The 25,214-nt window shown below is 42.6% G+C and overlaps 1 protein-coding gene across 1 annotated transcript in view; it reads left to right on the top strand.

Moving 5' to 3' along the window:
* The window catches only part of msna (moesin a), an 85,964-nt gene extending 61,318 nt beyond the window's left edge, over positions 1 to 24,646 (top strand). The window contains exons 4-13 of the mRNA XM_070882687.1: positions 1,128 to 1,402; positions 4,720 to 4,803; positions 9,355 to 9,501; positions 11,456 to 11,552; positions 12,385 to 12,548; positions 13,410 to 13,540; positions 16,362 to 16,522; positions 19,121 to 19,213; positions 21,199 to 21,435; positions 22,683 to 24,646. Of these exons, the coding sequence (XP_070738788.1) occupies positions 1,128 to 1,402; positions 4,720 to 4,803; positions 9,355 to 9,501; positions 11,456 to 11,552; positions 12,385 to 12,548; positions 13,410 to 13,540; positions 16,362 to 16,522; positions 19,121 to 19,213; positions 21,199 to 21,435; positions 22,683 to 22,847 (1,554 nt within the window). The 3' untranslated portion in view covers positions 22,848 to 24,646. The remainder of the gene's footprint in view (positions 1 to 1,127; positions 1,403 to 4,719; positions 4,804 to 9,354; positions 9,502 to 11,455; positions 11,553 to 12,384; positions 12,549 to 13,409; positions 13,541 to 16,361; positions 16,523 to 19,120; positions 19,214 to 21,198; positions 21,436 to 22,682) is intronic.
* Positions 24,647 to 25,214: the final 568 nt, after the last annotated feature.

Raw genomic sequence — 25,214 nt, 5'->3', positions numbered from 1 at the left:
CCAACATCCTTGACCCTTGCACCAGAGAGCTAACATACTATCCTGGAGTCTCGTTTGCGGCCACAGAAATGCCTAGGTATTTCCCTTGCAATAGAATCCTCTATCACTATAGCTCTCCCGCGCTCTCTCTTTTCCTGCCCTCCTGTGCAGCAGAGCCACCCATGGTGCCATGGACTTGGCGGCTGCTGCTGTCTTCCCCTGATGAGTCATCATCCCCCAACAGTATCTAAGGTGGCTTATCTGTTTTGGAGGAAGATGCCTGCAGGGGACCCCTGCACTAACTGCCTTCCACTGCTCTTCCTGCTGGTCACCCATTCCCTATCTGCCTGTGTAACCTTTACCTGCGGTGTGACCACCTCACTATTCACGCTATCCTCAGCATCGCGGATGCTCCAGAATGAATCCATGTGCATCTCTAGTGCCACGATGCGGTCTGACGGGAGTTGCAGCTGGATACACTTCCTGCACATGCCGTCATCGGGGACACTTCCGTGTCCCTGACTTCCCACATAGCACAGGAGGAGCATGACATGGGTCTGGGCTCTCCTGCCATGACTTGACTCTTAAATTACTTAATTTGGCAATATGCCAAAGGTTTCACAGCTAGGAACAAAGGTTATAGCTCTCCATCTAAAATGATCAGGAATGAAGAGCTGTGTACCTGGATTATAGTTTTGTTGACACTTGCGGCCCAAGTTCTCGTTGAGCTGTGCAGCAGTCTGGAGGTCCCGCCCAGGTCACACACATGCCTGAAAAATTGGGGCTGCACAGCCAGGTAAAGGGCCTGTGTACCAAAAACAAAATTAGAGGGAACATTGCACACAGCCCTCCAGTACCTTGTCAAAGTTGCAAATCATATGTTCTACTTGGTACACATTTGGGGCTATTTTACCATGAGCAACATCATGGCCGAGTTCAATTCTGTTGTCCTTTTAAAGAATTGGGTTGAGGACTTTATAGTCCTTCTGGTTCAATTGCACAGGTGAGCTATTAGAGTAAACTAAGACATAAATGATGTAAGTGAAATTATTCAAATAGAGATAATGTACTTGTTTTTGATCTAAATTTCTGCATGGACTTGGAGATGCATGAAGTTGTGATTTTTATCAACTGTTCTGTGCTTTTAGGTGACTCAGCAGGATGTCCGTAAGGAAAGCCCACTGCTTTTCAAGTTTAGAGCAAAATTCTTTCCAGAAGATGTATCTGAGGAGCTGATTCAGGAGATCACCCAACGCCTCTTCTTCCTGCAAGTGAAAGAGGGTATTCTGAATGATGACATCTACTGCCCCCCAGAGACTGCAGTGTTGCTGGCTTCTTATGCCGTCCAGGTCAAATACGGGGATTTCAATAAAGACTCCCACAAATCTGGCTACCTGTCAAATGACCGTCTACTTCCACAGCGGTAATTGTCTCTTTTTTTTCCAACAATGGCCACAGTTTGAAATTAACTCACCTCAATGCAAACGGCCTAGTGTCCATTCTGTGACTTGTAGGCGGATAAATGACAAGGCAGATCTAAATGACAACACTTAAGGCAAAAAGTGCTTTCTATAATGCCAGACTGTGATTCAAATGATTAATGAGAACCACAGTTCAGGGGTTCTGTGCAGGGTCTAAGTTTTGCACTTGGAATTTTTAAGTTAAGTGGTTGGTTGTAACAATCCACCTGTGGTTAATGTGCAGGCTATTGAATAAGATGAGCTTTCTTAAGGTCAGTGTGATTTATGCAGACTACAAAATCCTGAGTTTCATTTGGAGGCTGTGCTGAATGAGTTGATCTCTGCCAAAGTAGCAGTTAAAGATTGGGTGAGGTGGTGGTGGTGGTTGAGAGGATTAGTTATGGCTCTGCTTCTGATCACTGTTCAGAAACCAATGCTAAAATGCACACATGTATGGATGTTGGGTGGGGATGTGATTGGTCTTGGGGTGTCCTTTGCAATGGAACAAACTGATACTCATGCTTGCATTGGTTGCCTATTTTAGCTGGTCCAATGTGATTATATTCTGTGTAGTAATCACATTGCCTTGCTTATGCAGACAAGTCTGATGCATTTTTTGGGCATGTTCTCAGCCATCTCATGGTCCAGTGCCATGGCCACACACAGGCTGGTGTGCAACAGCCACCGCACGTTTATATATTTTGTTTTAAAAATCCACGCAAAGGCATCTTCCACCCTTCCAAGATATAGCTCGCAACCTGGAATATTAGGTCCTTCATTGAAACCCCTGTGAACTCATCCCTTTTTGGCGTGGAAGCAAGTCATCCTCGTTTTGAGGGACCGCCTATGATGGTCAAGTGCCCAGCTGGTTGGATACAATCCAAGTTCTGTAGCCTTTTTCAGTATGACTAGTTTCTAGTTAATCCTGGCATGTAATTATTAAAATATTTTTGAATCCAATTTTGTTGTTTAAATTTTTAATGAGTTAAATATTCACACTTTTTTTTCAATGGCCGAAAACACAGGTGACTCTCTTTTTGTATGTCTTCAATAGCCTGAGGGTAATACTGGGATTGGAAGACTTTCCCTTCGTCTCCCAACTTCCGGATCTGGTATGGTAGAGCAAAGCTCCCTATCTAAATCCCAATTGTAGAAGAGCACCTGCTACTGCACCAATGCAACACTGTTCCACACTAGCCATGCTATAGAATCTCTGGGGGAGACTGGCAGAGGATGGTTTTGTGGTATGGATCCATAGCCACTAAGAATTTGACTGTGATTGCCCCAACTATTTGTTTGCTCAAAGTGAGGATATTAGTCCTGGGGAATAAACTCTCTCCATTTCAGTTAACTCATGTCAGTACAGAGTACTCCCAGGTCATGCATAGAGCACTGACTGAGGCAGAGTAAAGCTTCCTCTACTTTACCCCAACAATACTCCTTTGCCCCAATCTTGAGCACTCCTTACTTCACACTGGTTTCCATTGCACATACCAATCATCTTATAGCCTTTCAGTGAGCTTGCCAATTAGTGCTGAATTAAGGACCATTTCATGCCACTGGAAACCAAATTGAGATTCCACAAATTTAGTTAATTTGGGGACCTTACAAGCAGTCTGAACAGGATGAGCCCAGGTTCCACTACACCTCTCCCTTCCTCCCCAACACACCAGGTTTACATTTGTTCTCGTAGGAAGGATTTGTACTAATCCAATGCATAAATAACTTTGTTGAATTTTTTCTAATTCTGGTTATCATTCCTTTTAATGAGTGGACATGGGCTGCTCCACATCTCTAGTACTTTGTAAGCAGCTACTAGGCTGTGCTCAATAGTTCAGGATGACTGTTTTCCCCTTCACTTTTTTTTCCCTTTTCTCTTTCCTCTCTCGGGAATGAAAGGGTGGGGTAAAGAGGAGAGTGCTTGAGCACATCATTATCATGGGCAGTCCTTCGGAATTGAGGAAGACTTGTTTCCACTCTTAAAATGAGTCCTTAGGTGGCTTAACAGTCCAATATGAGAACCACAGTCCCTGTTACAGGTGGGACAGAGTCATTGAGGGTAAGGGAGGGTGGGACAGGTTTGCCGCACACTCTTTCTGCTGTCTGCGCTTGATTTCTGCATGCTCTCGGTGATGAGACTCGAGGTGCTCAGCGCCCTCCCGGATGCAATTCCTCCACTTGGGGCAGTCTTTGGCCAGAGACTCCCAGGTGTCAGTGGGGACGTTGTACTTTATCAGGGAAGCTTGTAACGTTCCCTCTGTCCACCTTTGGCTTGTTTGCTGTGAAGGAGTTTCAAGTAGAACGCTTGCTTTTGGGAGTCTCGTGTCTGGCATGCAAACAATGTGGCCTGCCCAGCGGAGCTGATCAAATGTGGTCAGTGCTTCAATGCTGGGGAAGTTGGCCTGGTTGAGGACACTAACGTTGGTGCGTCTGTCCTTCCAGGGGATTTGTAGGATCTTGCGGAGACATCGCTGGTGGTATTTCTCCAGCAACTTGAGGTGTCTACTGTACATGGTCCATGTCTAAGCCATACAGGAGGGCCATACATGTAGACCATGAGCTTGCTGGCAGATTTGAGGGCCTGGTCTTCAAACGCCCTTTTCCCTCAGGCAGCCAAAGGCTGCACTGGAGGCAGTGTTGAATCTCATTGTCAGTGTCTGCTCTTAAGAGGCTCACGAGTTGTAGGAACTAGTCCTCGTTGTCCAGGCACGACTGGCCTATTCATTTGAGCTTACAAGTTTTGAGAACTCTCCACATAAAAGAATTGGGAAGATAAGCTGCAAATAATCTAATACATGCTCTTCCTTGTGTTGAAATCTATGCATTGCACAGTCTCCTCCTCACACACTTCTTTTCCAAGACCTCCTGTCTGGAACTCTGCCTGCCTAGGTCTATCCTTCCTCTTGTCTAAATGCTTTGAGCCTAAGCTTGGCATCGCCTAATCCCCATTTCCAGGTTTACGTAATCTTTATTCTTTGGCTTCCTGCACTGAGCAGATTTGGTACATTTCAAATTCAATTGAAGGGTCAGCTGTACATCTAAAACTATGACTGTTGCATTGATGACGTCAGTGAGACAGAATAGGAACACGGCTAGCTGATGCTTTTTCAGTTGCTAGGGATCTTGCTGATCAGAATTTGATTATTCCTGAAAGTCAGTTGGTATGTCAATGAATATAACCCATTACAGACTGACTCTGAAGCTGTTCTCCATTTTAGGTGACTTTTCTGTGGGAATCTGTTTTATGTATAATGTATATGCTAACTGTTCACTTCTTCAGTGTCCTGGAACAGCACAAGTTGAACAAAGAACAGTGGGAGGAAAGAATCCAGATTTGGCACGAGGAACACCGAGGAATGATCAGGTAATACCAGGTGTTGCCAGTTTAATCCTTTTTATAGAACAGAAGCAAATGCCTCTGGAGACTTTGCTTTCCTGGTTAACCTTTAACAAAACGAGTGTCGGCTGTGGCTCAGTGCGTAGCACACTTGATCTGAGTCAGAAGGTTGTAGGTTCAAGTCCCACTCCAGGGGCTTGAGCACAATCTAGGCTGACCAGTGCAGTGCTGAGGGAGTGCTGCACTGTTGAAGGTGCCATCTTTTGGATGAGATGTTAAACTGAGGCTCCGTCTGCTCTCGGGTGGACATAAAAGATCCCACGGCACTATTTCAAAGAGCAGGGAAGTTATATCTGCGCTCCTGGCCAATATTTATTCCTTAATCAAAATAACAAACATGATCTGATCATTATCACATTGCAGTTTGTGGCAGCTTTCTGTGTGTGAATTGGCTGCCACGTTTCCCACATTGCAACAGTGACTACACTCAAAGTACTTAATTGGTTGTAAAATACTTTAAGATGTCTGGTGGTCATGAAAGGTACTATATAAATGCACGTTGTTGTCGTCTTCTAAATTTATAATCTTCCTTAGCCATGCAAGAGAGTTGTGGTCACTCCAACTATAAGCTGGTGGTCTTTCTGCCCTAGATTCTAATATTGACAAGTGGTAATTCCCTCATCAGTAAATGTCTTTGTTCAGGACTAAAACAGTAACCACGTATTGACACCTGGTAGGAGCAATAGTGCTGAGCACAAACATTGCCATCTCTGCATGCTGTGACTGCTTTTGGTCCCTGGTGTAACCAATGTCTCGATTTGTGGGGTGAGGATAGATAAAAGATTGTACCATATTCTGTGCTATGCTGGAAGATGGCCCTGCAGCTCATGGTGAAATGTAGGCCTACATGCCTTTTTAATCTCCATCTCCAAAGTGCACCTTGTAGTTCCCTTGAGTTTCTCACTCGAACCACTGTTTTTGAAGGAAGTTGTCTGTTTTGATGGCTTGTGGCCAGTTTTACATTGGGATGAGGCTCTCCAGGCTTTGTTTAATCTCTCTGCTGGATTTAGAACACCCTGGGATTTCATTGTACCTCCCAATTCTTTTCTTTTCTCATCCATCTTTTTTTATGGTGAATATATGACACTTGGATTAATGGAACCAATACAAAAATAAACAGTGATGATGCCAAATATTAAAACCATAAATCCCATGGTTTCATGTGCTGCTATAACACCACCACCTTTGTGGCTGCTGCCAACCAAGTAAAATGATTCTATACTACGAGTTGAGCTCTAGATAAATTGCTTCTGCATTCGTTGTGCTGCAAGTGTATTGTATGTACTTATTTTTATGGGTTGATGGCTTTGTTGTTTGCTGCTCTGGGTCTGTTTTGGAGTATATAAGGGCCAGTGGAAATAAGTAGGATTTCTGCTTTGTATATTTCCCATTCTTAGTATTTTGCCCAAATTAATTTAATCAAAATTAAACCATTGCTCAATTCAGAACTAACTCAATTGTTTACCTTTTTTGGGAGCCTGTGTTCAAACCTGGCTCCGATTGATGGGGACCAAACTCAACACTCTTTGCTGCCTTTAAGCGTTTCATGTCAGTTATTGCAAATGGTATTTTTATTTATTTGTTCACATGATTTGGTTGTTCATCCTTATGTGGCCTTGAGAAGGTGGGGTGGTGAGCTGTTTTCTTGAACCGCTGCAGTCCGTGTGCTGAAGGTACTCCCACAGTGCTGACTTTGTTGATACAATTGAGTGGATTGCTAGGCTACTAAGAAGGCTTAAGAGTCAACCACATTACTGTGGGTCTGGGGTAAAGTTTCCTTTCCCCACAGGGTATTAGTGAACCAGATGGGTTTTTACGACAAACTGGTAGTTTTATGGCCACCATTACTGATGCTTTTTTGTTCCCGATTTTATTTAATTAACTGAAGTTAAATCCTCAAGCTGCTGTGGTGGGATTTGAACTTGCGTCTCTAGATTATTAGTCCTGTAACATAACCACTATGCTACCGTAGCCCTCATTGGCCCATTGAAAAGTTGTATTCTGAGTGCAAGGCACTTGGTGAAATGCTTATTGCATAGAATGTGTACCAAGTACTAATGAAGTCCACTGAACAGAACACCGATATCTAGAAAACTGAAATGTCCGATATTAATATTAGGCCTGACATCAGTATTAAGGAAAATGCTAGAATCTATTAAGGACATGGTAACGGGGCATTTAGAAAAGAATAAGATTGGACAGAGTCAACATTGATTTATGAAGGGGAAATCATGTTTGACAAATTGTTTTTTGATGTAACTAGCAGTATAGATTAGGGGAAACCCACATGAGTGGATGTGGTGTATTTGGATTTTCAGAAGGCATTCAATAAGGTGCCACACAAGAAGTTATTAAACAAAATTAGAGCTCATGGCACTGGAAGAAATATACTAGCATGGATTGGTTAACATAGAAACCAGTAGGAATAAACTGGTCATTTTTGGGTTGGCAGGCTGTAACTAGTGGGGTACTGCAAGGATCAGTGCTTGGGCCTCAGCTATTCACAATCTCAATGATTTGGATGAGGGAGCCAAATGTAATATATCCCAAGTTTGCTAATAATACAAAGCTAGGTGGGAATGTAAGTTGAGGAATATGCAAAAAGGCTTCAATGGGATAAAGAATGGCTACGTGAGTGGGCAGAACATGGCAAATGGAATATCATGTGAAAGTATCCACATTTTTTAAATGGTGAGCAATTTGGGGAAATGTTGTTCAGAGGGACCGGAGTGTCCTTGTACACATCACTAAAAGATAACGTGCAGGTACAGCAAGCAATTAAGAAAGCAAATGGTATGTTGGCCTTTATTACAAGAGGATTTGAGTGAGTAAAGATGTTTTACTACTATTATATAGGGCCCTGGTGAGACCATACCTGAAGTAGTGTGTACAGTTTTGGTCTCCTTGCCTAAGGAAGGATGTACTTGCCATAGAGGGGATGCAACAAAGATTCACCAGACTGATTCCTGGGATAGTGAGAGGGGAGAGGAGTGGCCTGAGTAAACTAGGCCTATATTCGCTAGTGTTTAGAAGAATGAGAGATGATCTCATTGAAACATACAGAATTCTTACAGGGCTTGACAGGGTAGCTGCAAGGAGGATGTTTCCCCCTGGCTGAGGAGTTTCGAACCAGGGGTCACAGACCGAAATTCAGCCTCCCAAACAGGCCACTTACCACCAGAAAGCAGCCGTGGAGTCGAGCGACTTCAGACTTCTGGTCCAATGGTCATTGCCAGTGAAATTCGGGGGGGGGGGGGTGGTTTTGCCCCCACTTTGCCCCGCTGCTACTGACCAGCCTATGTGCATTAAAGGGCGCACCGTCTATCTCCCTCAGCTCCATGACACCCCCCGCCCCCATGAAATTTAGCTGAAAAAGCCATAAATTTGCCGTGGGGTGCCCCCGACAGCTTTTTCTGTCGGTGCACCTTCCTTTCACTGAGCATGGGGAGGACGCACTGCCGTGGCTGCCACCTCTTTATTGCTGGACGACTTCCCGATCGCCAGGCAATTATGGCCTCTGGTTCGGCCGGGCTGCCAACAGGCAGTCTGGCACCCATTTTTGGGTGCCAGGCTGCTGGCCTGGCCGAAACCCTCCCTGGTGGGCCGAAGTTAAATAATCGCCGGTTCGCTCCCTTTAAGTGAGGGAAAGACACGTGGTGAGGTACACAAGCACTGACCCGCTCCACCATTGACTGACTGGCAGAGACTCCACCCCTCACGTATTTCCTGCAGCACTTCCGCCCCCATTATGACCAACTTCCGGTCCGCTCCAAAAAAATTGCCAAAGAGCTGAAAATCGATCAAGAGGCCACCTCCATCGGACACTTTGAAAGCAGTAGGTACGCCAGGTTTTTGGCGGGGGCGAGTTTTAAACCCCACAGTCTCCGAATAAGGGGTTGGCCATTTAGGATTGAGATTAGGAAACATTTCTTCAGAGGGTTGTGAATCTTTGAAATTCTGTATCCCATAGGCTGTGGAGGCTTAGTTGACACCGATCGATAGATTTTTGGATATTAAGGAATCCAGGGATATGGGATAGTGCTGGCAAGCGGAGTTGAGGTAGATCAGCCGTGATCTCATTAAATGGCAGAGCAGTCTCAAGGCCAAATGACCTCCTGCTCCTATTTATGTTCTTATGACCTTTATTTTTTTTAAGTCAGCAGTGTCACTTTCCATTATTCTCTTCCAGTCCCCTGCCAATGTTTGTTTCACTAAAAAGCAGTTTGAAAATATTTGTTTACAGGTGGGTTTTAGTTTAAATTGGATTACCTAATTCAAAGCCATAGTCGTTTCAATTGATTTCTGCTTCAAACATGTTTTTATAATATACTCCAGCCAAATATTAGCAGATAAATTTCAACAGAAGTGTCTGTTTGTTTGAAGGATTTGAATTGTTTTATATTTCTCCTCTTGTCTGTCTTCTCTCCCTCCTCGCCACCCCCCCCACCCCCCGCCACTTCTTAAAAAGTTGATCTTTAAACATTGGAGTTTAATATTGACACCTGCTTTCATTAACAGGGAGGATGCCATGATGGAATATCTGAAAATTGCTCAAGATCTTGAAATGTATGGAGTTAACTACTTTGACATCAAAAACAAAAAAGGCTCTGAGCTGTGGCTTGGAGTTGATGCTCTTGGATTGAACATCTATGAACATGATGATCGGTAACTTTCTCCATGGGGAATGCTGTCTAATATAGGCAAATGGGTGATGAAATGTTGATGATTTTGAGGTAATTGTTTGGACCCTTGCCCTATCCCGCTAACCAACACTGATGGGTACCTCGAACCCCAGGAGTTGTAAGCCAAGATCGGTGTTGGCCACATGGTTAATTGGAAATCACGATATAGCTAATTGCACTTAGTTATTAAGCGGGAGTAATGGATGCTGTTACTCAGCTCTATGGAACCACCAGCAACATTGTGTGAAATGGCAATGGGCCAGTAGCATCTAACCCCATTCTGGTATGTCTCATTTTGCAAGTCGAAATTTTCAGCAGGTACTGCTTGTAACTGCTGGACAAAAAGTTGGAAGATGCACTAATATCCTGTCTGACCATGCCATTGTTGTAAAGTTTGGTGAAAGAGTGACTGAAAAAACACTGATGGTAGATGTTTCTTGAGTAAATATGCACGTGAAGTACATTGCTTTAGCCATGCCTGTAGCTCATCAGCAATTTCTAATGGACAACAGTGGCCTAGAGAGGTGAGTGGCTGGGTATTGGACAGTGAATTGCCACCACAGCCAAGTCCAATCCTGTCCTTGCCTGCCATTTACGCATGCATCTTACGGCAGGAACCCTGTCATGGAATTTTTTTCCCCCACTTTGCCCACTCACTTAGGTGAGTGGGCAAATGCATGGCAGATGAAGTATAATGTGGATAAATGTGAGGTTATCCACTTTGGTGGTAAAAACAGAGAGACAGACTATTATCTGAATGGTGACAGATTAGGAAAAGGGGAGGTGCAAAGAGACCTGGGTGTCATGGTACATCAGTCATTGAAGGTTGGCATGCAGGTACAGCAGGCGGTTAAGAAAGCAAATGGCATGTTGGCCTTCATAGCGAGGGGATTTGAGTACAAGGGCAGGGAGGTGTTGCTACAATTGTACAGGGCCTTGGTGAGGCCACACCTGGAGTATTGTGTACAGTTTTGGTCTCCTAACCTGAGGAAGGACATTCTTGCTATTGAGGGAGTGCAGCGAAGGTTCACCAGACTGATTCCCGGGATGGCGGGACTGACCTATCAAGAAAGACTGGATCAACTGGGCTTGTATTCACTGGAGTTCAGAAGGAATGAGAGGGGACCTCATAGAAACGTTTAAAATTCTGACGGGGTTAGACAGGTTAGATGCAGGAAGAATGTTCCCAATGTTGGGGAAGTCCAGAACCAGGGGACACAGTCTAAGGATAAGGGGGAAGCCATTTAGGACCGAGATGAGGAGGAATTTCTTCACCCAGAGAGTGGTGAACCTGTGGAATTCTCTACCACAGAAAGTTGTTGAGGCCAATTCACTAAATATATTCAAAAAGGAGTTAGATGAAGTCCTTACTACTAGGGGAATCAAGGGGTATGGTGAGAAAGCAGAAATGGGGTACTGAAGTTGCATGTTCAGCCATGAACTCATTGAATGGCGGTGCAGGCTAGAAGGGCCGAATGGCCTACTCCTGCACCTATTTTCTATGTTTCTATGTTTCTAACCCCCAGGGGCACTGAGGTAAATTGTAGTGCTTCAATTGCTGCTCGGGCTGAAATTGGCAAACTCTGCCTAAGCCAGAAATTGAGCCTCGAATCTTGTCTAAACACTGTTATACTGGGGGTGGAACTTTAACCCACGAATCTGCTGGTTCAGTTGTTTGGGGAGAAACTAACCACTATGTTCCCATTTGTTGATCCAGAATTCAACCTTGCAGTTGTCAATTGCTGTAGGCTGGCTCGAGTGCTTGTCAAGCTTGGAGATTGGTGTTCAATCTGATTGTGAGCAGTTTGTGTTTACAATGAAGGAAATGATTGCTGGAGAGGGAGGGAGGGAGAGAGAAAGTTAATTAAAATCAATAATGCTGGATGCAGTGTGGGTATCCTTTTGTGCTTGTTGAACCTGTATCTCTAAATTTTAAGGTTGACACCCAAGATTGGATTCCCATGGAGTGAAATCCGAAACATTTCATTTAACGACAAGAAGTTTATCATCAAACCAATTGATAAAAAAGCACCAGTAAGTACATAGAATATACAGCAATTTGCAAAAATACATTTTGGATGAAGAAGCTGCCCCAATTGGTCTTCACCTGAATACCAATTCTACCATCTTCTGTTTACAGCGTCTAGTCTGTACCCTGACCTCAACCACTTTATCCAGTAGTGCAGCTGCAACTTGACCAGAGCACTGTATAGCTTAATGTTACTTGAGGATTTGGTAATGCAATCCAGTACCTGGTATTCACAAGATCAGCCAGCATGGTGATAATCTGCATGTCCGTATATTTACAATGAACATGATTGCACATCGCAATGAATTTGAATTTGAACCTGATCTTGACCAGAATTCACAACTCGAGCATGCCAGCTGCTCTTAAATTGTTTGCTTCAGATGTTGCTGATTTTAAAATTCTGGTTCAGCAGTTCCCCGCTGCCTGTAAACGTAACTATATTTATGCTGGGAGTTGACAGCTCTATCGACAATGCAGCCATCTCTTTGCTTTCTTTTTCCCACCCTTTCTAACGACAAAGCTACTTAAAAGTGGAAAATATTAGTTGGCATCTACCCAGTGTTCACCTCCTGCATTGTGCCAATTTTTCCATTCTGCACTGAATACAGTGCACTCTTAGCAACAGTTGCTATGGTGAAATCTCTAGCTTGGGTTCATATGACTCTCCAAGCTGAGAGGCTGGGGGAACCCTTGGGGAGCAACACCAGATAGTGGAGAAAAAGTAACCATATTGGTTTGTTCCGATGAGGCTGTCACACTCTGCAGAATGGGCCTGCATTTAATGCATTCTTTTTAAATATTGAAACCTTTATGCCAAGTTCTCCCTTATTTTCATAGGATTTCATATTCTACGCACCTCGACTCCGCATTAACAAGCGCATCCTGGCATTGTGCATGGGGAACCACGAACTGTATATGCGCAGACGTAAGCCAGATACCATTGAAGTCCAGCAGATGAAGGCCCAGGCTAGAGAAGAGAAGCATCAGAAACAGGCGGAAAGGTCAGGAATATTTTACGATTTGAAGCAATCAAAATCACAAAGGGTGTGGACAGAGTAGATAGAGAAACTGTTCTCTTGGTGGATGGTTCAAGAACCAGAGGACGCAGGTTTAAGGTGATTGGCAGAAGAACTAAAGGCAACATGAGGAAAAACTTTCCTGCGCAGCGAGTGGTTAGGATCTGGAATTCACTGCCTGAGGGGGTGGTAGGGGCAGATTCAATTCTGGGTTGCAAAAGGGAATTGGATAAGTACCTGAGAAATTGCAGGGAAAGAAGTGGGGGGCAGGACTAGCTGAAGTGCTCTTGCATGGGCCAAATGGCCACCTTCCTTCCGTGCTGTAACCATTCTGTGACTCTATAGTGAGTTTGTTTGTAAACTTTTGAAGTATTATTTCTCTGATGTGGAGTGCACACACACTGCTTGGGACATGCCCCACTAAGGTACTTCGACAGGAGATTGGCTAAACATCCAATGCAACGCAACTTACAAGTTTCTTGGGTGTGGTTTGGAGACACTTCAAGCAGGGTGAGAGCGAAAAAGCTTTGTTGTAATCAATACTATTTTCATTGTATCCCATCCTTCAAATGAAACCTTACACCAAGGTCCTGTTGCCTCTAAGTGGATGATATGCCAATCACCTGAAGAGGAGCAGAGTTTTGGCATATTGAGGCCAAAGTTCCTCCTTCAGCAGAGTTGCTGTTGTGGAATGTTTATGGCATGAAATTGCTGTGGCATTTGCCTGTACAAGTCACCTGCGCTCAGTGTAATTAATTCAGTTGGAACATGTTAAAGCATTTCAGCCGTAAAAGTGTGTGTGTCTCTGTACTGGTGATTTATATGTGCTGGTGTTCTTGTCCCTAGAGCACAGCTAGAAAATGAGAGAAAGAAGAGAGAGCAAGCTGAGAAAGAAAGGGAAAACATAGAGCGTGAGAAGGATGAATTGATGGAAAGACTGAAACAGATTGAAGAACAGACTCAGAAGGCTCAAAGAGGTAACATTGATCGAGAAACTAATTGACCTGAGTGAGAAACATGCTTCCAGTGTCATAAAGTGGATTCTTGAATGAATGAAGGACTTTGAACAAAAAGTGTCTCCTTTCCCTGTGTGTGATGTATAATTACAAATCATTGCTGAATAATACAGGACCTACTGAATATCCTATTCTCTATGAAATAAATGGCCTCCTTGGGGATTAAATATTTTTGTAAACCTGAAGAGACTGATCCATTGACCCTCTGCCAAATATGTGTGATGCAACTAAGCATCATGACCCCCCCCCCCTTCCTTCCCCACCACCACCAGCCTGTGTGTTCTTCTCACCAACAGTCATGTCATCTCCAAGGAGAGGTTTTAAAAAAGAAACTTTAAAAAAAAAACCCTTAGGAAATTCCTCTTTCCCAAGGTGACCAGGTTTGAGATCTGGGACTGAGGTACATACCCAACACCTACCTACCTTTTTTGTATAGTCCTCTTAGTCTCTGCTGGAACTCGTTAAGACAGCTGGTTAAAAATCTCCAGGGGAGGGAGAGGAATCATTTGGTCAATTTATTTTTAAAAATCTGATTAGAAAATGTGATCAATATTCTTTGTAGAGGCCTGTGAGCTTCACTGCAAGGCTGTTGCTTAGCATTGCTGATGGAGCAACTTTGTGTCTTGGAGCTGCTCAAGAACCAATCTAGAGCCACCACCTCTCTAAACCCCGACCTACGAGGAAACACCAGCCCAGGTCGGGGATAAGAGGAGGAGCATGTCACTGCGAGGTGCAGCGCGAGCTGTCCCAGGAGGGCAACGGGTCTGAGGTGGGTGACTGGATTAACATTTTCAAAATCCAGGTTGCCAATTAGTGTGGGCAGGACCACCAGTGGGGCCCAAGTACAGCAGAGGAGCGATGAGAGGTGAGGGCCCAGGGGCAGCACAGGCCAGCCCACACTACGGTCTATGTGCACACTAGGTCTGTGCAACAGAGCTTGGTCTCCAGTCGTCTTGGTTAACTCTTGCCACTGGACCACGATCTAGCTCTATCAAGCCAGTGTGGTGGCTGGTGTGCAACGGCCACCCCATGTTAAAAGAATTCACGCACAGGCATCTTCCACCCTTCCACATGTAGTTTTGGACCTGGAATCCGGTCCCTCATTGAAACACCTGTGAACTCATCCCTTTTTGGTGTGGAAGCAAGTCATCCTTGACACAAGGGACCACCTAATACTAAACTATACTGTATGGCAAGTACTCTTGTCGTTCTTCAACTTGCACCAGCTTTCATTCTTTGGGAACCAAGGGAAAAGAGGGTAACTGCAAGGAACACACTGCATGGGCCTCTTCTGGAAACTCAACAACTTGATGATCTGATTAATAGAGCTCCACTGACCAGGATATGCCAGATTGAATCTCTGGCAGCTGGATTAGATGATATTGGCCAAGGCAATGGTAGAAGTTGGCCTTCCAGTGATGGAGAGGAAAACTGGCCAAGATTCCTGCTTTTCACTTCAGTAGGCCTTACTGGAAAATGTTTCTTTCTGCCGTGACTGTGGAGCCCCTATAGATAAATAAGTTGCTGACCCTGTCTAAATTCATGAAGATTGGACACTTGGACAAAATACCAAACAGTAAGCAGAAGTAACTACTTCAGGATAGAATGAGGAAAAATATTGGACAAAACCACAGAAATGGTGAAATACAATTTTGCTGGGTGGGGGGTGCAGAAAGGGACTTCAAAATGTTGATGACCTCGTACTCCTTGCCTTCCCCTGCTCTGCCACCTTCCTCCCTGCAACATGGGCCATGTTTTTTGATTTTGAAAACTGAGTCAGGAAGAGTGAGTTCTATTGTGGCTGCTTTTTGAGAGCACAGAGCCAAATACTTTACTTCACTTTTCAGTGACGTGGACCTGTTGGGCTGGAGGCAGTGCCACAGTTAGTCGGGTTTTTTTTTAGATTTGGGTGGGCAGGGCTTAATTTGTTTTTTTGCAAAACCTTGTGGCAGATGAAATTTAATGCAGAAAAGCTCTGCCACCTTTGGCGATTTGTGCACATAGACCCCCAGGTCTCCTCTGTGTCCATGCACTGCCTTTAGAATTGTACCCTTTAGTTTATATTGCCTCTCCTTGTTCTTGCTATCAAAATGCATCACTTGATATTTTTTTTTAAAAAGACTCTGCTGCCTTTTTTTTTTAAAAGAACTACAGTCGCCCGGGCTGAATTGTCCAGGGTTTATGGACCACAATAAATAATGCTTTTTTAAAAAACTTTTTTAATAGACGGGCCAAGTAGGGAAATAGGCAATGGGGCTGCCATAGTTTTAAAAAGGTGGGGCTGACTAGGGCGACATGATGTAAATGGATCTGAAATAAACAGTGGAGGAGGAAAGGTGGGACATGCAGTGGAGCCACACAGATGACCTAAGCTGGGCACGGGCTGCAAATTTTCCATTTTATTTTTGATTTTAGGCAGGGGGGCCTCAATGAGCAGAAATGGCCAAGTGGTTGTCATGGGGGTTTTAGGGCTGACTTTTTTTTTTCAAACAGGGCCACGGAGTGGGGCAGTTTTTTTTAAACTTTGTAACTATGTAATTTGCATTGTTGCTGTCTTAACTAGCCCATAGGGGAGGCTGAGAAGGTAAGAGTGCCACCTAATGGTCATTGGCCTGCGTCTATACATGGTGGCAAGCATTTACAAAATATTCTGTATTTAAAAAAAAAAGTGTGACAGGAAATAAACTTTTGTGGACAGGAAGTACATGCCATACACAAGAATTGTGATGTAGATATTGATACTCGGCATGTTGTAACAAGCTATTTCCATGTTGTCTTCTAGAACTGGAAGAACAAACTCGCAAAGCACTCGAGCTGGAGCAGGAGAGGAAATGTGCCCAGGAGGAGGCTGAACGAATGGAAGTAGAGCGCAAGACTGCAGAGGAGACCAAGAGTGTTTTAATTGAGCAGTCTAAAAACCAGATGAGAAATCAGGAGCAACTGGTAAATAGCACCATTGCTGACATCAAAAAGGAATTTCAAATTCCTGTATTAACATGCTCATTATGAATGTTGTACAGAGGATTTTCAACCCAATAGATGACTGGTCTGGACTCTAATCCCTGCAGAGCAATAAAACACTTACAATTGTTGTTCCTTTCTTGTCCTGCTACCTTCCTACTCAGATCCGACAATCCTAAAGGAGTCCCAGGTAGAAGACCCACAGTGCTCAACTGGCCAACTGCAAAGTGAGGTGGGAGGGCTGGGAACATAATCTGTCTGATTGTAAATGAACATGTTGGCCTTGCATCTATTGCAGTCGAAGACACTGCTCTGTCCTTGAAGGAAACCCTGACCGTATGTAAAAGGTGGGGGAGGGGGTGGAGACCTGTGACATCAGCTCTCAAACCTCTTTCTCCTGACCTTTCCACTTGAGAAATAACATCTGGAAAATTGTCCTCTGATTGTAGAGTAATTCTTCAATAAGAGAAACCTGTGAACGCTGGAAATAGTAAACACACTAAGTGCTGGAATAGACAGGCTGTGTGCATTTTAAATACAAGATGGGTTAATTTTCTGGGTGGGGAGTTCTGATGCAGGATCTCTTCCCCCAGCTGTTTGCCTTTTGTCTTGATGCAACTACTGAAATTTCCAGCATTTCCTGTTTATAATGATCCATATCTGGGCTGTGGCTTGATAACGTATTGGGTGCCACATGGTGTTTGCTATGAAGCCCACTTCAAGAACCTGCTGACATCCAATATTGGTAACTGCTGAGACACAAATGTCCTTTTCTGATGTTTTGCCTGGCACTGGTTCAACTTTAATTTTCCTATCCCGAGCTCATTTATCTCCTGATAACTGACATTTACTGAAGGGGCTGTACCACACAGCCTGACTGAGGCATTGTCATTTCACTTGCTGACCTGCTAACAGCTGTATTTTCTAAGTGACATGGGCAACGCTAAAAGCAGGTTAGCACTTTTCAGTAAGAATTAGTTTTAGGAAGTGAGTTTAAATTTGGGAGAGCAATATATGTTTGCATTGCTAAAACGTGCTCTATTAGTGCAACAGAAGTGTAGGGATGAGGGTGATGGTTTGAACAATATAAATGTGTGGAGAGCTAGTGTGCACATGTTGCTCTTCCCATTCTAAACCACAAACACCAAATATAAAACTGCTTCCAGATGACAATTGAGATCTCGTCCTACATCCTATTGTGACAAAATTGAGCTAATTGTTCAGTCAAGCCTACTTTGATATCAAATATTTGGTCTTGACTTATGTACATAACCCTAACTGCAAAACCCCATTCTTGGAAATAATTTGTCAGCTTTTATTATACAGTCAATTGTTTGCATTGATTGTATTCAGAAAAATTACTTTTGATGTGACTATTTCCAAACAAAGTGAAAGATGCTACTGCCATGGAATGGAATCTGTCATTTCAGGTACCTAGTCTTGGCATCAACCTTTGCTAGGATAGGTATAAGCAGTGTGATGCTGAGTAATGTGCTTTCTACTTTGCCCTAATACATACCTCAGCCATTACCTCCAAAAGAGCATTCTCTGCTGAATCAGTGTGGCATTTTTCCATTTCATGCACCAGCCATTCTGTGGCCTCTTGAGTTAGTGTTAGTTTTGTGCTGAGAGTCTGTGTACATTAGGAATTCGAGTGATGCTCCCCAAACTCATTTGACATAGCATTCCTGGAGCCAGAAAATGGATTTCTGTTAAATATTGATGTTTACACAAATGAACGTTTGTGGCCTGGAATTTCTGTTTTTTTTTCCAGCGCAATTCACCCCAAATCAGCAAAGCCAGAGCAAACTATTGTGGAATTTTAAGCGGGAATCAAGTTTCACCGATCTTTTGCTTTTTTTTTTTTTAAAAACATCGTCCCGACCTTTTGGGATAGCTTTTTTTAAAAAAAAAAACATTGCTCTGGAAAGTTGGCCATGCCTGGAGATTGAATGAATCACCATTGTGAATTTCTGCTAATTAGGCCTGCAAACAGGCACAAGAGGAGGTTGGGCACAAGGACACAAATGGGCACACTTTTTAAAAGCTTTTGAATATTTTTTATAATTTGCTAAAGTGACTGCAGTAGCCCACTATAACTAGCAAATGGTTCTGTATAGTTTGTCATTTTCAGTTATTTAAATTGGGTTACTCAAGTGGTCAACTAGACACTGATTAAAAATGCTTTTTTCTGATCAACCCATTTTCACCTGTTAATCAAACTGCACCAGGTTACCAGGAATATTTTTAAAGCAAACATGTTTATGAAAAAAAAGTACGTTCTAAAACGCTGCTCGATTGCACTAGTTTATGGCAGATTTTGTTTGATATGCAAATGAGTGCAGAAACTCGGGTGGGACTAACGCCCAGATTTCCAACTGTGTCCAAAGCAGAAACTCTCTCTCCATATTTTAATTCAGTTGCTTTCTAATTATGCTTCTCAAATAACTAGTTGAGTTGATGCAACATTTTTTTTTTAAATGTATGAATGGGGGAAAAAAAAAACCCTATTTGACTTGAGTTTGCTCCTTCCATTTTGAAACTGGTGAAGGAAAAGTAACAATTTTCCATTCCTTGTAGGCCTCTGAACTTGCAGGGCTGACTGCTAAAATAAATCTATTGGAGGAAACCAAGAAGAAAAAGGAAGATGAGGCCTCCGAGTGGCAGCTGAAGGTAAGGCTATATGACCGTGAGGTATTGGAATGTCATGGATGCTTGTATATTTTTCTCCTCGCCTCTCTCCCTCAAATTGCTGACTCTTGCTGGGACACTGTTCCATGTGAACCAGCTGATCTTGCCCAATTGCAATTCTTCGAGTGCAGGCAATGCATGCTGACAGACTATGGAAGGTGTCACAGTCTAACCTAATCTGGTCCTGTTACGATGCCCACACATAGGGTTTATTTCCCTCCTCTCCATGAGTTATCAATAAATGGTGACATTTAATATAGGGTATTCCTGTTATAAATGTTGACCTAGGAAGTTTCAATATTAAATGTTGAGTTTTTTTTTCTGCCTATCATGACTAGAAGTATTGTATGTGGTTTGAGCTTGTACACAATGTTTTACATGAGCAAATACTTAAAGGCAAATATTTGTTGATATTCTTCACTTATAAGGATATTTCTGATTCTATTTATGGATTTTGACTTTCCTGCTTTGTCCCTGTAAATGGTAAATCATGTTCTTGGCTGTCACCAGCCTTCAGTTGGCTTGAAAGGCTGTTGGGATACTACCTTGAATTAGAGGCAGAAAAAACACTGCCAAGGTTCCCAATTTTAATCAGAATACGGTACTCCCTGCTGGAAAATATTATTGTGGCAGTGGTGTCCTCTGTAGTTGAATAGCCAGTCACCAATTGCTCATGAAAAACAGTTTGATTTGAGGTACCAGAGGGCTTCTGATGTCTGTAGAACCACAACCTAGAAGAACATTTGGCTCAATTGCACTCCACTTTAAAAGCCAAATCATCTAGTGAATACCATATTCAGTAGTGAATGGGTGTTCTCTCACTGTAATAAGTGGTAACTGGTGTTTGCAAACTGCTTACTGAACAGCTTCCTATATTTATTGTGAACAATGTGTGTTTGCGCTTTGCATACTCTTCATACTTGAAAACTGAAAACCATTCCTGGGTAACTAATAGTGACTGTGCAGCTGCTTTTATTAAAAAAAAAATAAAACTCTTCCGCAGCAGCAAGGTTCAGTTGAGGAAGTGTGCATGCTACACACTTGGCGTAAGGAAGAAAGCTGCTCATCTGGGATTTCTATATGGGAAGTGACCTTGAAAGGGATTCCACACTCCCCCCCCATTCTCTGTCATGCACTCCTAAAGGTACTGCCTCATGCTGGAGGATGCTACAATAAGCATCAGCTCTTGCTTTGTCCGATTGAGTGTACTTCAGTGAGTTCTTATTGGTACCAGTTCATTTAACATGTCAAAAACGCTCGTGGGTGTTGTTGTCTGCAACATAATGCTGGCTGGGCTGCTTTCTGTCTGTTTCAGACTAAAAACCATCTGTACCCCATTGTCCTTTTTTGGTTTGATTCTCTTTTGGTTGTCATCAGTAGCAGCACTTGTAATACTCCTGTCTGGATTAACTTGGTTGCATCTATGAATCACCTGTCCATTTCTTGAATCTGGCTTATTCCACTAGCTGGGAAGGTGGCTTTTTTTTTAAGGGTTTATTTTTACAATGCAACTGTAGTGGCGGTGAAAGTGGTTTCACTGCACAACTGTAGCCTGAATCCAGGCCGGACCCACCGTCCACTTGTTCCACTTTTCAACTCTGTTCAGGCACTTGGTTTTCACTTCAAGTTTAGTGTTGCTGCAAAGCCAAAACCACTTGCACTGACACATGTAGTGTCAATGCACCCTAAATCTAGTTTCCTGCCAGTGTGGTGGTTTTTAAAAAAAAATAATAAAAAAAAATTCCTTGTCTTTTAGCATCTCTATTTTGGGCAAGCTCATCAAGCAAATGTATTCAGTAACCTCAAAGAACCAGTAATAGTTCTGACGCAACAACAAAAAAATCTTGTGATGTTTGATCTTGGGCCATAACAAAATGGTATTGTGACTGACTTCAATATGGATGAAATCAAAGTTCCAGTGAGGGATGTAGTTATGTGGTAGTAATTGCAATTGTGCACTTGTACAGGCTGCATTAGCACAGCAAGATCTGGAAAAGACTAAAGAGGAACTTAAAGTGGCCACAACAGTCCCACCCATCCAGGTGACCATCCTGCAAGCTGAGGATGAACGTGCAGACGAGCATGATGAGAATAATGCAGAGGCTAGTGCTGAGCTCAGCTCCGAGGGGACCGTTCAAGATCGCAGTGAGGAGGAGCGGCTGACTGAGGCCGAGAAAAACCAACGTGTACAGAAGCAGCTACAGGTAAGCACATTTCCCAATCTGACCTACAGGCACAATGTGGTTAGGATTAAAGCCATTTGGGTATTGAGCAGGCTATCTGGGGATTTTTAAGTGACAAAGAAAAACTGTTTATCCATTCCCCCCCCCACCCCAAAACTACAATTTCTCCATCTGACGTGAAGGCTTTTAATTACTAGAGCTCATGTTTATAGCCAATTTATCAATAAGAACCAGAGCTTGCTCCTGTTGGGCTTTTGGGAAGATAACAAAGCTATGTGTGGAGAGAATATCCTCCCTTAAGATTCTGTCCTTGTTCTAGATACCCCTACAAGATGGAAAAAATTCCTTTATCTACCATTTCAATTCCATCATTATTTTAAGTACCTCAATTAGATTACCTTTAACCTTCTCATCTCTTGGGGAATATAGTCCATATTCACCCAGTCATGCTCACATCTAAGTTCCTTCATCCCAGGTATCTTCTCTTGATTCTTCCAGCCTAGTAGAGGGGTGCCTTAATTGAACTCTACTCCAAGTGCTGTTGACTAATGTGAGATAACTCTGGTTGTATTTCCTTGTTTTTATATGCTTGTGATTACACTACCATTAGCCACTTTGATTGCTTTTTGTACCTCCTGGGTAAGCTTTTAATTTTTTTTTACACCTTGATCCCCAAATCTTTGTCAGTTATCCCGTCCCCTCTTTTCCCCATGACTGGGGCAGTGGGTTCGATGCAGGTCATGGATTTGCTGCTTGTACCACTCCCACCTGCAAAGGTGTTTCCTCATGCTATGTTTTTTTTAAAAAGCTTAAAAAGCTCCTGTGTACTGCTAGCGACTTGAAACCAACTATGGGATAATTGGATTTGAAGTGGATTATTCTGATCGTTGCTAGACATTTATTGAATTCTGTTCAGCAAAGTTTCATAAGCACATCTAAATGGGAAGGAACATATTCCCATTCCCATTGTGTTTTTCCATTTTGTGGGATGGGGAGGGGTGGAGGAGGAAAAAGATGTCTTTCAAATTGTGAAAATTTGGATTTGAGTTTCCTTGGAAAGCCAGTAATTTTTTTTTTTTTTGGAGCTGTGCAGATAGGTTAGGTCTCCTTTGCCACAAGACTGTTCTGGTGAGGTTAATAACAAGAAGCATCCTAGAGTAGCTCAATTAATTTTGTACTTGGGGCCAGCTAAAAATGTAACCTTGGGGAAGCTGTGCTGTCTGCTGCAGCTGTTTACGGTGACTGACAAATGCTACTTTTCCCCACAGGCATTGACTTCTGAGCTGGCCCAGGCACGGGATGAGACCAAGAAAACCCGGAATGACCTGCTGCATGCGGAGAACATGAAGGCAGGACGAGACAAGTACAAGACCCTGAGGCAGATTCGACAGGGCAACACCAAGCAGCGGATTGACGAATTTGAATCCATGTAAATCCCCATTTCCTGTGACCTGCGTAAGCCACTACATGGGAATGAATTCGGTTTCATTAGGAGTTGCCGAGAAACCCTTTTTTTTTTTAAATTAAAATATATAGCTTGTGCAGATCAGCAACAAAGATGTATTAAATTGTTCCAGTTCGGAAGTGTAGCGCAAAATGTAGTCTTTGGTTGTGAAGTTCAGAAAAATTGTTCATTTTCCCCCCCCCCCTCCTCACAATTACACCAAGTAGAATTCTCTCCAGAAGCCATGCTCTCTTCACCACTGTTTTTGTACGCCATTCATTATTTGAAGCTTAAACTGAATATTTTAAGTAACACATTTTGGCCCATCTTTGAAATTAAAATATTCACTATCCTAAGCTACATATTTAATTTAAAAAAAAACTAATTTTGTGAAAGAGATTATCCAAGTTAGATATGATATTGGTTCAAATAGATATGTTTCTCCACCTGGAATGGTCATACTAGCAACTGTTTTCTACTTCTCACTTTAATGTGTGGGTTGGTTTTCACAGTTGGAGAAGCTACCTGGTATTCGTTATATCTTTAGTCAATGATTATTGCCAAGTGAATGTCAGAACATTGATCTTTTGATTGCGTAAGCTTTTGCGATGGCATAACTTAAATTCATGAATGGACATGAAGCTCCATTCTGATGAAATTAACTTTCATTGAATATAATAGTCAATATTTAGGGAGATCCCTGTATTTGTTTCACAATTTACATTCAGCATTTTTTAGAGATAAATATATATGCGCACACATCTCCCTATTAGTTGGCTGAAGTTGGAGAGACTTTTCCTATTTATTTTGAACTGCATACAATTCAGCTATGTAAACTAGCATTTTAAATTCTTCATAAATTGCTAAATTTATGTGGTGTGGGTGGATTCCCTTTCATAGTACCTGGGAGGAGATGGTGCTACCACAGGTCACTGGGTAGTTGCAATACCACTTTTTGTATTAATAGGAAGAGTTAATTTGGAAAAACTTTGGCAGATTTGAAATGAAATGCAGCTCTACTAATTTCTAGGTTCTAAGCTATGTTGGGATTTCAAATGTAATCTACTTCAACTAAAATCATTAAGTTGTGCATTAAGGCTAGAAGAACGTGAGGTGTTATCAATGCAGACTGTTTTTGAGCTTCCTATTCTGAACTGAACCTCTTGCCAAGGGCTACCATTTGGGTTGCATTCTTTTTTTATATATAGAAATGAAAGTGCCAAAAAAAACTCCTTTTCAGTGTTATAGTGCCTGTGTTATATTTACAACCAAGATCACTCCTGGTGCAGTTGGTTGCTTTTCTTTTTTCTAAATAGTATTATGTACTTGATGTCGTTACTTTGGACTTTAACTATGCAAAGTAGAAAGAGCAGAATTATTTTGTCTTTTGTAACCGGTTTGTTGGTTTGCAGACTTATCATGTAACCATGCATCATGTATTTTGCAGGATAATAAGAAAAGTGCAGTATTATATTAAGGAGACACAACTGTTCATTTTGGAGTCGAGTGTTGATCTTTTGTGGTTTCTATTCAATGACTTTGTAAAATGGGCAATTCCATTCAATAATAATGGGGCTCTTCAGCTCATTGACGAAAGCTGCTTCATCTCATTCTCAGTGGTTTGGACTTTTTCTGTAAATTCAATAGAAAATTGGCCAGTGTAAATTTCTTCACTAGTGGAATCTACTCCCGATTTACCAAATGGGGTCTCGGTAACAAACTATTTGCTGTTTTGGGGTTTGTATTCAATTTGGTCTTTCAGCGCTAATAAATTTTCATATTTCTGCACTAGTTTTGGTTGCTTTTTTTCTTTTCATTTTCAAGACACTTAATAGGTTTTAAACTTGTATCCTAGGAAAGTGGTTTTCATCTGTGGGGGAACTGGAACTCCTCCTCCAAATATTGACACAATCTGGTACACCTCTTAAAAAGAGAAAATAAAGACTTGGATTTATATAGCACCTTTCACAACCACCTGACGTCCTGAAGTACTTTTGGAGTGTAGTCACTGTTGTAATGTAATTGCCCACTCACCTAATGTGTCCAAGTCACCCTGCAGCCTCTTAGTGTCCTCCTCCCAGCTCTCACCGCCACCCAGCTTAGTGTTATCTGCAAACTTGGAGATAGTACACTCAATTCCTTCATCTAAATCATTAATGTATATTGTAAATAGCTGGGGTCCCAGCACTGAGCCCTGCAGCACTCCACTAGTCACTGCCTTGCATTCTGAAAAGGACCTGTTTATCCTGACTCTCTGCTTCCTGTCTGCCAACCAGTTCTCTCTCCACGTCAGTACATTACCCCCAATACCATGAGCTTTAATTTTGCACACCAGTCTCTTGTATGGGACCTTGTC

Source organism: Pristiophorus japonicus, chromosome 6 (genome assembly GCF_044704955.1).
Source record: "Pristiophorus japonicus isolate sPriJap1 chromosome 6, sPriJap1.hap1, whole genome shotgun sequence".
NCBI classification, from domain to species: domain Eukaryota; kingdom Metazoa; phylum Chordata; class Chondrichthyes; family Pristiophoridae; genus Pristiophorus; species Pristiophorus japonicus.
This window is presented reverse-complemented; position numbering and strand designations above follow the sequence as displayed.